The sequence below is a fragment of the Salvelinus sp. IW2-2015 genome, unplaced genomic scaffold (genome assembly GCF_002910315.2).
Source record: "Salvelinus sp. IW2-2015 unplaced genomic scaffold, ASM291031v2 Un_scaffold1612, whole genome shotgun sequence".
NCBI lineage: Eukaryota > Metazoa > Chordata > Actinopteri > Salmoniformes > Salmonidae > Salvelinus > Salvelinus sp. IW2-2015.
Genome location: NW_019943031.1, coordinates 320619 through 334977, shown reverse-complemented (window position 1 = coordinate 334977; position 14359 = coordinate 320619). Strand labels below are relative to the sequence as shown.

Below are 14359 nucleotides of genomic sequence, written 5' to 3'. Positions count from 1 at the left end.
ATTGTTAGAATAGTTATCTTCTCCTCTATCACAGTATATAATGTCTTCATGTGTTTTGGTGTCCATATGACCCATTCTGTTGGACCAAACGTCGAATGCAAATAGCGAGTTGATGTGATCTCTCAACTTTGTTGGCATGAGAGGCAGGGGGAGGGGCTTGGCGTGAGAGGCAGGGGAGGGTGGCGTGAGAGGCAGGGGAGGGCTTGGCATGAGAGGCAGGGGGAGGGGCTTGGCGTGAGAGGGCAGGGGGAGGGGCTTGGCGTGAGAGGCAGGGGGAGGGCTTGGCGTGAGAGGCGGGGGGGGCTTGGCGTGAGAGGCAGGGGGAGGGCTTGGCGTGAGGGCAGGGGGAGGTTGGCGTGAGAGGCAGGGGGAGGGCTTGGTGTGAGAGGCAGGGAGGGGCTTGGTGTGAGAGGCAGGGGGAGGGGCTTGGTGTGAGAGGCAGGGGGAGGGGCTTTGGTTGTGAGAGGCAGGGGGAGACGCTTGGTGTGCAGAGGCAGGGGGAGGGGCTTGGTGTGGAGAGGCAGGGGGAGGGGCTTGTGTGATAGAGCAGTTAGCTAGCAAATAGATCCAAGTTGGCTACACTTGAAATGTAAACATTAGCTACTCACTAGCACGTGGGCTTGTGCTTGACAGATTGTTTAAGAGAACTGTGTTAATTTTCTATAATGGCTGCTACCAGAAGTTGGTCATTATTAGTGAATGTGCATTTTGCATGTTTCTGATTACATCTGTAACAAAAAGGGCATTTTTATAAATAAAAAAAAGCCAGATCAGTGATTATTGCAAAAAAAACACACACAAAAAACAGGTTCAACTACTTTGATAAAATAATTATGCTTGTGGAAGGCTTATACTTAGCTTAGCTGAATTCATAAGATTATTGCTGACTGTTTGAAATGCAGTGTATTGGACCTTTAATTATACAACGTTTATTTATATATATGTCGTGAATCGCCCATAAGTTCTAAAAACTGTAGATATGATTTTTAGGCCATATCTCACAGCCCTAGTTGGATGGAGGGTTGTCGGTTCAAATCCCCGGATCGATGGGAAAATGTGCTAGGGGGGAGGGGCTTGAGGGGTTGGGTTGAAAGTTCAAAAATAAGAATAAATTTTTCTGTCCCAAAGACAATATATGAATAATAATCTATCTCTCTCTCCCCTCCACTGCTCTGTCCCTCTCTCTCCTCCTCCTCAGGTTATACGTCTATCAGATTGTATCTCTATCCTCCCTGCCCTCACTGAAGCCTGTCCCAAAGACAATATGTCCGCCTTTTGTGTGGAGACCAACGACAAGACTCATGTGCTCGCTGCAGAGAGAAGCGTCAGCACAGAGTGGGTGGAGAAGATGTGTGAGATTGCCTTTGGGGTATGGAGTGAAGAAACACGTCTCTCTCTCTCATTATTTCTCTCTCTCATTATTTCTCTCTGTCTCTCTCCCTCTGTTTCTGTCTGTTTGTATGTCTCTCTGTCTCTCTGTCTTATTTTTTTATTTTTTTATCCTATTTTATCAAAAAAAAATCCAACAGACACGGGTGCTCCTGTGCTATGTGGGTTTTTAGTACCAGATACTGAGGTCACTTCCTTAGGTCTTCTAGCCTTTTAGCTTTTTGGCCTTTTAGCCTTCTAGCCTTTTAACCTTCTAGCCTTCTAGCCTTTTAACCTTCTAGCCTTTTAGCCTTCTAGCCTTCTAGCCTTCTAGCCTTTTAGCCTTCTAGCCTTTTAACCTTCTAGCCTTTTAACCTTCTAGCCTTTTAGCCTTCTAGCCTTTAGCCTTCTAGCCGTTTAGCCTTCTAGCCTTTTAGCATTTTAGCCTTCTAGCCGTTTAGCCTTCTAGCCTTTTAGCATTTTAGCCTTTTAGCATTTTAGCCGTTTAGCCTTCTAGCCTGTTAGCCTTCTAGCCTTTTAGCCTTTTAGCATTTTAGCCTTTTAGCCGTTTAGCCTTCTAGCATTGTAACGTTCCCACCCAACCTTTGAGTACAGGGTGTAGGCTGGATATCAGTTAGAGATGTTCACTGAGAAGGAGAAAACGGAAGATACTCTTCAGACAACGTGGGAGTTTAGATTCACTCAGTGTTTTTCTCTCCATCTCTCTCTCTCCCTCTCTCCCTTTCTCTCTCTCTCCATCTCTCTCCCTCTTCCTCCCTTTCTCTCTCTCTCGCTCTCTCTTTCTCCCTTTCTCTCTCTCTCTCTCCCTTTCTCTCTCTCCCTCCCTCTCCCTCCCTCTGTCTCTCCCTCCCTCTGTCTCTCCCTCCCTCTGTCTCTCTCTCTCCCTCTCTCTCTCCCTCCCTCTGTAAGGTTGTAAAATGTGGGGAAAAGTATGATTCTTATGTGAGTCTGAATTATAGCAATAACTGAATCAATTCATCATTTCTCTATCCCACCTCTCGCTCCACTTTCACTCTCGCCTCTCTCCCCCGCACTCTTTATTTCTCTCTCAGGGGGTTAGTGGTAGCAGCAGTAGCGTGTCTGACTCTAACGGAAAGACTAATCTACAGATGGCTGAGAATCTCATCTATTCCAGCCGAGAAGAGGGTAAATACACCCACACACACAACACACACACACACACACACACAACACACAACACACAACACACAACACACAACACAGTGCATTGAGCCTGTAAAAAACACTTCTGAAAACAGTGGTTATGGACTAATCATTTCTTAGCAAAGTTCATATCAACAAGACTCTGTGGAGACAAGGCGTCCATTTTGTCAGGATTAGCTTTCTTAATCAAATCACCTCAGTGTCCCAAGTTGTCAACACAGCCCCTCCCTTCCACAGACAGTGGACAGTGAGAGTCTGTCTGTTGACATGTATTTATATGGAGAAGCTGGGGGAAGGTACAGAATTTCAAGGTTTTATTATTAATTAGACTGTCTTGTAAACGTTCCCAGCTAAAAGCTGAATTGCAGTATACAGACAAAAACGAAAAAGAAGAAAATATGGAGAATGAAGTCTTAAAGTTCTGTTGAGAGGGAAAAACAGGGTTGTACAGCGTTCATCGCTATGGTGATGCAACAACTGTCACTTTCTGTTAAAGGCTGACTGACAAACGAAAAGGCCAAGGGTTAAAAAAAGATTTTAAACCACAAGACCTGCAGTTTTATTTGAATCTAGAATTGTTTCATTCTACTTCTAACTTCCCTTTACATTTAAATTGCTAAACAGATTGTGAAAATAGTATGGAAGGCAAGTCTTCTGAACAATACTCCTGCTTTCTCAGTCTGTGTTCTTTGTAGACTAGTCCCTGGCATTGGGTTCATCACTGTCTCTAGAGGAAAGTGGAGACTACTGGAGAAAACATTATTTCTCTCTCAAATGAAGGTTCGATTTATGGTTTTGTCCCTTACCCCTCCCTCTCTCCCCCTCTACAGTGAATGAGTTCTGGGTAAGTGTGCAGAGGACAGAGGCCTCAGAGCGTTGTGGTCTGTTGGGAACTTACTGGCTGAAGGCCGACAATGACAGTCTCATATTGAAGGAGTCCAAGAGCAAGAGCAGTCTACTGATCTGGCCCTACAAACTACTGAGGAGATATGGACGTGACAAGGTGGGTTTATATATAAACACACACACCAGCTTTTTCCATTAGGAAAATGTGGCGCCCGACAACGTGACCGGGAAGATTTTAATTTCCCGGTCATTTGAGAAATGTACCAGACCCATATGGATTGGGTGAGTAAACCATTCGAGCAGTCCAACCACGGTGTTCAGAATGACAGAAATAACATTTAGATTATGGTAATTCATATTAACAGAACATACAACTCCTGTAATGAAGCAGCCAATAAAACTTAATTTTCAAACATTTGCCAAAATACAATTTGTGAGAAATCACCATTCTAAATGGCATATGAGGAAGTATTTTCATAGGCAGGGCGTGACAAAAGGCCTAGCTGATTATTGAGTTGCTGCTGTCAGTGAAAAACATCTAACAGATAATGTGTCTTGAGTATCATTTAAAATGTTGAGACAAGAAGAAGAAGAGGAGGAGTCTGTGGTGAAGATAATGTGTCTTGAGTATCATTTAAAATGTTGAGACAAGAAGAGGAGGAGTCTGTGGTGAAGATAGCCTATAGCCGTGTCTCTCCAGAATCCACTCAGCTGTCTCCTGCTAATTTTTGAACATTCATTGTTTCGTTTCATAACCATCATTTAGGAGTTTGTATTTGTATTTTGCCGGGATGTAAACTGCTGAGGGCCCAAAAAGGTGACACTTTTTTGTTGTTGCACTGAAACATGTAATAAATCCCTGCTCGGAGGAAATATAATAAATTGTTGTTTAATAACTAATTAAACAACAAAGATGATGATCTACATGATCAGTCTCTGTGTGTAAAATAAAAAGTGGTTCATGTGAACCCAACTCACAGCTCAAAAATGTATAGAAAGCAATCCAATGGTATTTGTTGCCTAGACTTTACTGCAAATGACACTCATGCCTCGCGAAAAAAACAATACACTAATATTACAGTTAGCCATGACAGCCTTTTAATAGAACACTTGTTACCATGACAGCCTTTTAATAGAACACTTGTTACCATGACAGTCTTTTAATAGAACACTTGTTACCATGACAGCCTTTTAATAGAACACTTGTTACCATGACAGCCTTTTAATAGAACACTTGTGACCACCACACACATCTAAATATTGCACTTGGGGGGAAGAAACATCTTAAAGTAGAAATAGAATGAAACAAACATGCATTCTATTTTTGCTCTATCACAGTGGCCTCTATAGTAGACATCGATCAAGTGCGCAAGGCTACGTTTCTGCAAAAATAACGTTCACTGAATATWAAAAWAAAWAAAWAATCCCCCTCACTCAACAGTGTTACTGTGAAGTTCAACACAACAAAAGCAACATTACTACATTGTACACTTTCTGCCTGCTGTGGACATATGTTCTACAATGTGTCAGCAGAGCAGGATAACCTTTGTTGGCATAAATTATCTCGTTCAGGCAGAGAGTACCCCTTTTTATCCACTGTATTGAAAGAGGGAAASTGTATGGTGTTCCTTTCACCTCTATAGTGGCATCCAGCTTAAGCCAGGCCCAGCTCCAGCTCCACCTTGATCTCTGAATCCACTTGTTTAACAAGCAACACCTCATTTTCACCTAATTCTCTCATTCTGAAAATTAACCACATACTGTAGAGGGAAACAGATAGTAGTTAGTTCGTTAGCTAGTTAATTAGTTAACATTTCACACAGATTGCCAGGGTCCAGTAAGCAACTAACGCGTTATAACTTGAGGAACGGCAAGGAGTCGTACACCAGRTAATACTATAGCGAATTGGTTAGGTTACTAACGTTAGCTCATCTGATGTTGTAACGTTAGCTAGCTAATATTTGATGTTACGTTACCTGTCAGACTTAATTAGCCAGCTAATTTTCACACCATAAAGTCAATTATTTGATCAGTTAAGTTGYCTAATGTTACTCAACATTTCTCTGGCTAGCTAACGGAAAATTCGATCCAGCTAGCAAGATACAATACTTGTGCCACCACACTTTCTCCCTCACCTCAAACTMTCTAAATGACAGTTGTTTTTCGGGTTACAGCTCATGAAGTACTCTTCGTCAGCTTCTCACCCSGTCTCCGTGGTCATGCTTCTCACCTACCTCTACGTTATCGTTCAGGGGATGCGCTGCGGTAACTGGCATACTGTCTTTCCYGAGAGCGCGCTGATGATGTAACTAGCACATTGGTTGTCTCTTCGCTCTTCAGTCGCTCGCTGCATTCTGTTGTTATGTGAACGATTCGCTGAGCCTCGGATACAGCCAGTAGTGCTCCAAATTCGCATAACTCGTTCACTTACAGCCAGTAGTGATCCAAAGCACCAATTTAAAAAAATATATATATATATTTTCTCATCGGATCTACACGAATCACGTAGGTCACCTATTTTGGATTCAAAACAGCGAATTTCACCGAAAGGTGACTAGTTTGCATCCCTGATTTAGTTTAGAGTCCTCTATGTGAGCAATGAGCATGGGTCTGGTTTCTCTTGTTAATGTTGAGGGAGCCCGCACGCCTGAGCAAGCATAGAAMAAGCCTGCCTGGCCTGCTGCGCTCAAATAGGAAAGTTTGAATTCTGATTTTCTTAGTCACCATGACCACCACTAATAAGCTGAGCTTCTGTCATCTTTCTACACCTTTTCTTTGCAGCCATTGCGAATGATAGCCTAATAGTTTCTCACAGTAGGCCTATTTGAAAAAAATCGGGAACCAACTATCAGAACCACACAGGCTGAAGAGCTGAACAGTTTGTCCCATGCTTCACCTATAGCCAATGGACTGTGTGATATAATGCTGACATGGAGGTGATAGGCATTATAAACCTGGGAAAACGGACAAACACGATTTAAGAATATTAACTGCAATTTTTAAAGGAACCGGTTGACTTTGTCTTTTAGCTAGCTAGGTCTTTTTKATTTGTCTAAATTTGCACACAATCTCCCAAAGCCTCGGTGTGAAAAAGCTAAATATCATYGTCAGATGATCCCATATATCCAATAGAAAAGTCAAAATACCTTTCCCTTGCGCAAAAACAGCTGTCTGACCCGATACAATGGTGCACTTCACRAGCGATAGCTCAAGTCAAGARGGATAGAAAGGGAGGCAGACAGGCGGAGTAGATAGATTAATGTGATTTGAAAGAACCTGCATTTGTATCGGTAGACTATATTTTCTACTGTTTTTATTGGTTGGTTTACTTATATTTACTTAGTTGACAATGAACGTTATAGGTCAACAGCTGCATTGGCCATCTCTGAGTTCCATGAGCTCATTTAGGCTATTTAGCCGCCAATGATTACGGTTTAGGCTATGATTTAGGCTATGATTACGGTTTAGGCTATGATTTAGGCTATGATTACGGTTTAGGCTATGATTTAGGCTATGATTACGGTTTAGGCTATGATTTAGGCTATGATTACGGTTTAGGCTATATGTTTAATTGTTAAATGTTTGAACCCTGAATGTTTTACTTCATATTGTAACGACCCTGGGTTTATAAGCGCGGAAATCGACTCTGCCGCTTGAGCATGCTTTTGGGGCACAGTCGATAGCCCGCTGGACTTCGGGCTAGAAGGTCGAGGGTTCGAGGGCTGCTCCCTGCCCATTTCATTACAATATTATGAGGCATGTCTTACCTTGCATGAAAATCCCAGCATCGAAATGTGGAGGCAATTGTTTTATAAAGACTTCATAGACAGCGCGTGAGTTTCATGTTTTCGGAAGCATAGCCTACAATTCATCCTACCATTTCTACCAGTCTGCATGCCAGTTATAATTTTCATATGCACATTTTCGTGGAATAGTTTCAATAATAACTTTTTAATTTCTCAAAATAATTGTCATATTGTTAATCATAAAAATCGTAATTAAAATGATAAAAATATAAAAAGTTTGAAAAAATTCAACTAATGTGAGAACACCAGCTTTTGCCATATGGACACATTGATAAACTGTAATCATAGCCTAAATCATATACAGCCTCCAGCTCATATTGTAAAGTGGTGGGTGACAAGCTGACAGCCTGCCTAACATCGTTTTTTTTGTTCTCCCGGTCAATTTGGCCGGCAACAATTTTATTTATCTACTTTTTTTTTTTTTTATCAGCTAAAATCCTGCAATTATTGGCTAACGGAACCTCTGACACACATGTGCATGGATGCCGAACACACGCGCACCCTCATTTTAACATTCTGTCATAAAAAGCACATGTTCAACTTCATAAAAAACATGTTTTCCTGTCTTAAGAGGTACATTTTTTTTTACTATAGTCAAGTGCTAAATAAAGTAACAGGGTTGATCGTAAGAGGGTTGACGATTTCTTCTTAAATGAGCCTTAAATCCCCTTTTGAGGGGGAATGGAAGCTTGTTGTGTGCAACAGGAAGTTGCAATTGAATGCAAGCTTCACAATTTTTTTGGGTCATTGTCAATTCATTTCTAGCCTCTCTGTCTATGCATAACAGGTTTGACGTGTTTTTCTCGACCCGATCAGTTATCCACCTCAAAACACCAGAGCAGGACCAGCTCACCTGCTTTTAATCTATGATTTGAATATTAGATGTTCAATGGTTTATTTTTTTTAAAGGAGTAGTTTCACCATATTAAAACGAGAGGTCAGTTCATGTAACAGGGTTGACCTGAAAATTAGTTACAGATGTAAATTTAATCACTAATTAAATAAAATAAATAATAATATTCGGAACTGACTTTTGTCAAAGCAACAAAATAATTAGGGCTTTACAATGATGGTGAAAACGTGGAACATTTTTGGGATTAAGTAAGGGATTAACATTATCCTTAGAAGTGACACAGGGTTCCTGAATTCTGGCACTTTAGCAAGCCTATATTCATATAAGAATCAGATTGATTTAACGTAAAGGAAACCCAAAAGTAAATGAGGGATACAAAGAAAAAAAAAAGAAGAAAAAAAAGGATTTTATCAATGCAAGATATTTAAGCTTGCTTAGATGTACTTTTTTTTGCAGTGAAACATGACAGTGTCGCCATCGTTTATACACATATTTATTTTTTGTTGAATGTTGAAATAAACATGTTTCCAACCCCCAAATCGCACACTCAAACTGTAAATATATTGTAAATGTTTTAATGTATTATATTATCAATTGGGGAAAGAAAGTACGACATGAATTTGTCTATTATTTATATATATATATATATATATATATATATACATGAAGTCCATAATACAACACATTTTGGAAGGTGGTGACCAACGATGTACACCGAATTGACAAAAGTCATCCACTGGAACGCGCCCAGAGAATGGGGTGCTAAGTAAGGTCTGTGGTTTTAGAACAGATACAGCTACCTGAGGTTATTACTATTACCACTACCTGGGGTTATTACTATTACCACTACCTGGGGTTATTACTATTACTATTACCACTACCTGAGGTTATTACTATTACCACTACCTGGGCTTATTACTATTACCACTACCTGGGCTTATTACTATTACCACTACCTGGGCTTATTAATATTACCACTACCTGGGGTTATTACTATTACCACTACCTGGGGTTATTACTAGTACCACTACCTATTACTATTACCACTACCTGGGGTTATTATTACCACTACCTGGGGTTATTACTAGTACCACTACCTTGGTTATTACTAGTACCACTACCTGGGTTATTACTATTACCACTACCTGGGTTATTACTTTACACTACCTATTAATATTACCACTACCTGGGGTTATTACTATTGCCACTACCTGGGTTATTACTATTACCACTACCTGGGTTATTACTAGTACCACTACCTATTACTATTACCACTACCTGGGGTTATTACTATTACCACTACCTGGGTTTTTACTATTACCACTACCTGGGTATTACTATTACCACTACCTGGGGTTATTACTATTACCACTACCTGGGGTTATTACTATTACCACTACCTGGGGTTATTACTATACCACTACCTGGGGTTATTACTAGTACACTACCTGGGGTTATTACTAGTACCACTACCTGGGGTTATTACTAGTACCACTACCTGGGGTTATTACTATTACCACTACCTGGGGTTATTAATATTACACACCTGGGATTATACTATTACCACTACCTGAGGTTATTAATATTACCACTACCTGAGGTTATTATATTACCACTACCTGGGGTTATTAATATTACCACTACCTGGGGTTATTACTATTACCACTACCTATTAATATTACCACTACCTGGGGTTATTACTATTACCACTACCTGGGGTTATTACTAGTACCACTACCTATTACTATTACTACCTGGGTTTACTATTACCACTACCTGGGGTTATACTATTACCACTACCTGGGGTTATTACTATTACCACTACCTGGGGTTATTACTATTACCACTACCTGGGGTTATTACTATTACCACTACCCGGGGTTATTACTATTACCACTACCTGGGTTATACTAGTACCACTCTATTACTATTACCACTACCTGGGGTATTACTATTACCACTACCTGGGGTTATTACTATTACCACTACCTGGGGTTATTACTAGTACCACTACCTGGGGTTATTACTAGTACCACTACTGGGTTATTACTAGTACCACTACCTGGGTTATTACTATTACCACTACCTGGGTTATTATATTACCACTACCTGGATTATTACTATTACCACTACCTGAGGTTATTAATTTACCACTACCTGAGGTTTAATATTACCACTACCTGGGGTTATTAATATTACCACTACCTGGGGTATTACTATTACCACTACCTATTAATATTACCACTACCTGGGGTTATTACTATTACCACTACCTGGGGTTATTACTAGTACCACTACCTATTACTATTACCACTACCTGGGGTTATTACTATTCCACTACCTGGGGTTATTACTATTACCACTACCTGGGGTTATTACTATTACCACTACTGGGGTTATTACTATTACCACTACCTGGGTTATTACTTTACCATACCTGGGGTTATTACTATTACCACACCTGGGGTTATTACTAGTACCACTACCTATTACTATTACCACTACCTGGGGTTATTACTATTACCACTACCTATTAATATTGCCACTACCTGGGGTTATTACTAGTACCACTACCTATTAATATTACCACTACCTGGGGTTATTACATTCCACTACCTATTACTATTACCACTACCTGGGTTATTACTATTACCACTACCTATTACTATTACACTACCTGGGGTTATACTATTACCACTACTATATACTATTACCACTACCTTGGGTTATTACTGTTACCACTACCTGGGGTTATACTATTACCACTACTTATTACTATTACCACTACCTGGGTTATTACTATTACACTACTATTACTATTACCACTACCTGGGTATTACTATTACCACTGCCTGAGGTTATTACTATTACCACTACAACAACCACCCGAGCCACTGCCTGTTCACCCCGCTATCGTCCAGAAGGCGAGTCAGTACAGGTGCATCAAAGCTGGGACTGAAAAGACAGAAGATGTTTTTCAATCTCAAGGCCATCAGACTTGTAAATAGCCATCACTAGCCGGTCCACCCGGTTACTCAACACTGCACCTTAGAGGCTGCATTGATGACATGGAATCACTCACTTAATAATGGAACCATATTAAATAATGGAACACTAGTTACTTAATAAGAACACTAGTTACTTAATAATGGAACACTAGTTACTTAATAATGGAACACTAGTTACTTAATAATGGAACACTAGTTACTTAATAATGGAACACTAGTTACTTAATAATGTTAATAATGTTTACATACTGTTTTACACATTTCATATGTAAATACTGTATTCTATTCTACTGTATTTTAGTCAATGCCACTCCGACAATGCTCGCCCTAATATTTCTTAATTTCATTATTTTACTTTTAGATTTGTGTATATTGTTGTAAATTGTTAGATACTACTGCACAGTTGGAGCTAGGAACACACGCATTTCGACTACATCTGCTAAACATGTTTATTTGACCTGTGGGTTTTACTACATAACCATGATGATGACTTGCTTTCTTTTCAGTCAGTGGCTTTAGAGATGCTTTTTTAGAAAATGGGTGTTGTTGTCAGCTGCTGTTTTGTTTATATTGCCTGATGTCTTGTCTTATGAATCATATCACTTTCAAAATACATTTTCACAGACTAGAGACAATAACACTGAGTCATTATACATTTATCTTCAAAATAAGAGTCAGAATAAAATGAACGCTTGTTTGTCCCTCTCTCCAGGGGATGCTATCTGACCTCTAGTATGTAGATTATGTTGTATAACGTTTGTTTCTTTGTTTGTTTTGTTTTCAGGTGATGTTTTCGTTCGAGGCGGGGCGGCGCTGCGACTCTGGTCCGGGGAACTTCAACTTCGAGACCAAACAGGGTAACGAGATCTTCCTCATCGTGGAGCAGGCCATCCAATCACAGAAAGCCCTGGCCGAGGAGTGCCACCTCAGCTACCATTTGAGCAGCCTGGAATCCGACCCTGGCCCTGCCCCCATTCAGCAACGGAGCGCCGTGGCAACGGGAGGTGGCCTGGTAGTCGACGGCAACACCAGTATCCGGGATCTGGATGGGGATTCCAGTTCCGGAGGGAGTAAGCCCGGATCAGCCGATGGAGTGTTCGGGAGGAGGGAGGGAGATGGAGGGAAGAGCCAAAATCAGAACCTTAAAGGGAGGAGTTTACCAGAGCCACCGCCGTTGGTGATAGGAATGGGGGGGACGCCCCCGCGCTCACCAATGCCTCGAGGAGGTTAGTCTCATCATGTTTAGTGTACTTTTAGAATCATTATTTTAATGTGACTGGGGGTTTTGAAAAGTGCCTAAAATGAGATGTATTATTGTAAGTAGGAGGAAGTTGTGATCATTGTATTTGGATTGTAAACGTTTGATGTTTTTTTGCTCTCTTTTGTTTTAAAGTACTTTGCTTGTTGTCTTTTTTCGTGACTGTGTGTCCATGCTGATGATTGACAAAGCCATTTTAATATTGATTAATAGAATATTTGTTGTCTCAGGTAAAGGAGTAGGCGCGACCTCGTCTCAAGAGGAACAGGGGAGTGTGTACTCTGAACCCGCTGACTCTGTCCGTCTCTCCTCTCTCTCCGCCGGCGACTGTCTCTACTCTGACCCCGTTGATACTATCAAGACACAGACCCCCAACTCCCTAAACCTTCCGATCCCCACCCCTCGACTCCGACCCCTCGGCGACGAGGGAGGGGTCACCGGGATTGGGGGTCGTAACCACGGCAACAACCAGCTCGATCCCCTCTATTCGGACCTCTATGATCAAATCAGTTTGGATCTGATACAGAAGATGAGTGTTATGGGGCTGGAGGAAGGAGGAGGAGGAGGAGGGAGAGGAGGAGGGGGGAGAGGAGGAGGGGGGAACATGCGTTCTCTCGGGGGTCAGGCGGAAGGAGCATCGTCATCGTCACTCACCGACGCCGAACACATCTATGATGAACCAGAGGGGCGAGCAGGAGGTGGTGTTTTGGGAAAAGACAGCCTTCCTCCTCAGCCCCACGAGGGGCTCTACAACCTGCCTACAGACAACTACACAGTCCCCTCCTATGGAAAACAACCACAGCCTCCTCTCGTCATCAGAGGACCAGGGGGCTCCAAGTGGCCACCCAAGCCTGCTACCACCCCCAAGCCCAAAAAGGCTGCTCTTCCTCGGAAGGATCCCGTGCCTCTGCCCCTGGGGAAGGCTGGGCCTGGAGGTCCAACTAACCTGAACAATAATAACAGTAGCGGAGGTTTTGGAATTGGAGGGGCCTGGGGTGTAGTTGGGGGAGGGGGAGACAGGGCCAGGGGTGTAGGTGGGGAAGGAGGAGGGGAAGGTAGGCACACAGAGCTGTACAGTAAAGTGTCGAGACACAAGCCCCCTCCCAATCCCTGGTACCCCCACACCGGCCTGCGATCCCCTGATATCATCTATGACAATCTGGGAGACATTTAAGCCCCTAAACAGGACTGGATGCGCCAAATGAAAGAAAACATACTGAAACAGTGAGGACAACCTGGACTTGTCCCATAAGAAACTCCATTTTGAACACGACCCAGGAGATTTAAAAAGTGGTGGCTTGATCTCGATCTTCTCCTGTTGCATCTTGGGACATGTAGTTCAGGGAAGACATACCATGGTGGCAAGCAAAGCTCACCAAGAGGACATGGGATGTGTGTGTGGAATGTTTGGTCAAACACAACAGTTAACCAACAGAAACCTCTATGTGGCTAAGCAGACAGAGACACAGCTTGTGTCCCAAAGAGCACTCTATTCCCTAATATAGTGCACTACTTTTGACCAGGGCCCTATAGACCCTGGTTAAAAAGAGTGTACTACATAGAGAATAGGACGCACATTTGGGACGCACACTCAGAAGTGGGAAATACTTATGCGGCTTGCAGCAAGTTGAGTGTTCTGCGTGTCAGCGGGAGACGTGTGTGTGTGTGTGTGGCTGTGTCAATGTTAACTATGCACTTACTGGAAAGACTATAACATGTTTCTGCTTTGTAAATTGATATGATATGATGCTAATCACTCATCATAATCTGTAACCTTCAAACAGACATTTTAGAGCAAAAACTGTGATTTGTTATTTTATTTTCATCATCACGTCTAAACTATGGAGACTCAACTGTTGGAGATCGAGAACTTAATGAAATGGGGACTTGCAGAATTGGGACCTCAATGCACACAACATGTGATTGTTTTGCCTGTGTCCCAAGTGGCACTATGTTCCCTATTTGGTGCACTACTTTTGACTAGAGTCCTATGGGCCCTGGTCAAAAGTAGTACACTTCATAGGGAATAGGGCAC

General features: G+C 41.8%; 1 protein-coding gene across 1 annotated transcript in view; it reads left to right on the top strand.

Annotated features, from left to right (window-relative positions):
• The window catches only part of dok1b (docking protein 1b), a 30769-nt gene extending 16761 nt beyond the window's left edge, over nt 1-14008 (top strand). The window contains exons 3-7 of the mRNA XM_024138880.2: nt 1199-1369; nt 2442-2535; nt 3384-3556; nt 11851-12292; nt 12555-14008. Of these exons, the coding sequence (XP_023994648.1) occupies nt 1199-1369; nt 2442-2535; nt 3384-3556; nt 11851-12292; nt 12555-13498 (1824 nt within the window). The 3' untranslated portion in view covers nt 13499-14008. The remainder of the gene's footprint in view (nt 1-1198; nt 1370-2441; nt 2536-3383; nt 3557-11850; nt 12293-12554) is intronic.
• Nucleotides 14009-14359: the final 351 nt, after the last annotated feature.